Raw genomic sequence first — 3,027 nt, 5'->3', positions numbered from 1 at the left:
AAACAAAAATCCTAAGTGATTCAAAAATGTTTACCCGAATGGAAAAACACAGTTATGGAAATGATATCAGTAAGATGTTTCACTTTATATAGTAAGTGCAGTTAAAACCAGCATCCAGTAGAGGGCAGCAAAACACCATGACCCAGCCCATTGGTTCCCAGCTCTTCTGGTTCAACTATGTTGACCCTGTTTCACACAAGCAGTGACACACAGGTTGCCATGGAGATTTGTATTTCTGTGTTAACAAAACTTTAAGACTTTAATCCTTATTAGTAACTTGATTTGCTGATATAAATGAACTTCTCAATAACTCTGATAATTAAAATTTGCACAAAAATAAAAATGATTTTATTGTAAATGAGCTCTCTGACAAAACCCTTTTGCTTTAATGTAATTCTTCACACCACATTAGTTTCTGATGTAATCAAAGTGTTTTTGCATCACATTCTATACAGTGAGAGAGGTCGATGCCCTTTATGAATACCCTTCATCACTACAATTATTACTACTAAGACTCTGTGGTGGCCTCAGCCCTCCTCTACCCTGTCGTCTGCTGGGTCCCTGGCAGCTCAGAGCGGGACAGAAAGAGACTGAATAAGCTGGTGAGGAAGGCCACTTCTGTCCTGGGCTGCCCTCTGGACTCGGTGGAGGAAGTGGCTGAGAGGAGGATGCTGTCCAAACTCACATCCATCATGGACATCACACCTCTCACCCCCTGCACCATTCTGTAGAGGACCAGAGCAGCTCCTTTAGTCAGAAACTTAGACACCCTGTCTGTAAGAAGGAGCGCTACCGCAGGTCATTCATCCCTGCTGCCACCAGACTCTATAATAATGCACTACAACCACAATAACTCCTGTAAAAACCACTGTGCAGCTACATTATAGTTTTTTATTTATTGACTGTGCAATATCCTGTGCAATATGCTGAATGTGCAATATTCCTCCCCCTGTATATAAGCCATCCAGATTGTACATATTTTTATTTCTTATTTTTTTATTTCTTATTTTTATTTTGTTTTTCATTTAGTGCAATACATGTACATTTGCACCTTAACCCTATTTATCTTGATATACTGTATATACCTGGATATACTGTATATATAATGCTTATTCTTAATGCACCTTTTTCCTCCTTGTTTGCACCTTCTTTAACTTCTATGCCAATATGTGACGAGTGAATTTCTCCGCTGTGAGATCAATAAAGCTCATCTAATGTAATGTAATGTAATGTAATCTAATCTAATNAAAGATCTGAACTGTTTCAGAACCTTCATTACCTGCCGTGATGTAATAAGATCATTTTAGAGCAGATCACAGAGATGACTCACTAATTAAATTCAATAATATTTTATGAATCCAAAATGGAAATTAAATTATGATAATATTCATTAATAACAATTAAATATTCCAATTCCAATTTCCAATCTGACCCGTCTGCTATGTCCCTTGGTTTTATTTACAGGAATCAGATTGCTGGATTAGCACCCCCCTACACTTACTAATGTTGTGTTAAGAAGCAAAACTGTTGAGAAATAAATCCTTTTTTGTCTAAATTGTTATCCCCTTACTGCCTGACTTTATTTGCAATTATATATATATATATATATATATATATAATACAGTATGTATTATATGTAATATGTACTATTACCATATGTAATACAGTCTTTCACACCTCTGTTAACGGTCTAAACTTCCAGGTTTTAACTAGTAATTACTGCTCAGAGTTAGTTTCTCTCCATGTTTAATGTGAGCAACGGGAGGTGAGATGAAGCAGCAAAAAGTAGTATACTTGAAGTAAATTCTATAAAGAATACTTAAGTATAAGTTTAGAAAGTATACCAAACAATGTACTTTTAGTGTTCTTGAAGTATTACTAAAGTAATACTTCTTCGAACTAAATTGGGACAATTGTTAAGTATATGAAATATAGTTTAGAATAAGTCAACTCTAAGTGCACTGCCTGATTTTAAGTATGATATTAGTGCACTATTAGTATACTGGAATAAAGTACTTTTTGCTAAGCAGCAGAGGGAAGTGAAGCAGAGGTTTACCTTGAACCTGAGTCCAGGACAGGTAGAGGCAGAAGGTGGAGGTCCAGAAGGGAAACCTGAGCAGAGACTCCATCAGATCCACAATAAGTCCCAACATGTTCTGCTCCTTCTGCTCTGCGTCAACTGTTTCTGTTTATCCTGTCACTACTTATAAAGGTTGAAAGCTGGGCGGAGCTTCTGTTGCCTGGCAACCAGCCTAACAGGTTTAGCAACTGTAGCTGCCTTAGCAGCAGGATTCAAAGTGCTCTAAGCTGCTCCTTAGAGCCTCTCTGGTGTTCCTCATCCATCCATGCTGGCTTCTGGATCTTCTCCCCCAGTTTCTCTCTCTTCTCCTCGGAGCCTGGAGCTCTCTGCAGCGGCCATCCTTCAAAACATTGACCTCTGCGGTTCCTGCTTCTCCTCTCGCTAGAAAATGTCCTCATGTCCATCAGAAATATAAAGGAGTGTTGGTAGATGGCTTTCATTCCAGTCTGTTTACATTTAACGGCACAAAAACAGCTCGGAAACGAACCAGGTGACGATCGGAGAGTTGTACAACAGAATATGCGCATGCGTGATTTTTTTTTACCAAAACACAGGTTGCTAATCAAAGGGGTTGTTTGATTTCCTACACGTCGTGGAACGTTTCCAGATGTTAAAAAGAACAAAACGAAAAAACAACACACCGCTCGCGCTGGGAGAGACCGAACAATAAATGAAGCCAACATCAATCCACACTGATGTGATTGGCTGAAAGCTTCTTCACATGTTCAAATAGGAAATCTAACGCCATCATTTTTAAAAATACAGGAAAAATATTTTTGTTATAAACATGATTTCTAAATATCCAATGTTTTTAAATTACAAATGTAAAAAAAAAAAAAATGAAGCAAAACTGATTGGATGTTGTGCCAAAAATCTAAGCTGATAGCTTCCAGGCCCCCATCCACTGGAATGTATGTGTGTTTATTTAAAATAAAGTCAACATTTGA

At 37.7% G+C, this 3,027-nt stretch overlaps 1 protein-coding gene across 1 annotated transcript in view; it reads right to left on the bottom strand.

Moving 5' to 3' along the window:
* LOC107105060 overlaps positions 1-2,582 on the bottom strand; it is a 7,328-nt gene extending 4,746 nt beyond the window's left edge. Inside the window, exon 1 of the mRNA XM_015405178.1 lies at positions 2,057-2,582. Coding sequence (XP_015260664.1) covers positions 2,057-2,153 — 97 coding nt within the window. The 5' untranslated portion in view covers positions 2,154-2,582. The remainder of the gene's footprint in view (positions 1-2,056) is intronic.
* Positions 2,583-3,027: the final 445 nt, after the last annotated feature.

This window comes from Cyprinodon variegatus, unplaced genomic scaffold, assembly GCF_000732505.1.
Source record: "Cyprinodon variegatus isolate N-32 unplaced genomic scaffold, C_variegatus-1.0 Scaffold2035, whole genome shotgun sequence".
NCBI lineage: Eukaryota > Metazoa > Chordata > Actinopteri > Cyprinodontiformes > Cyprinodontidae > Cyprinodon > Cyprinodon variegatus.
Note: the sequence above shows the minus strand (reverse complement) of the source record. Positions and strands in the feature narration are given on the sequence as shown.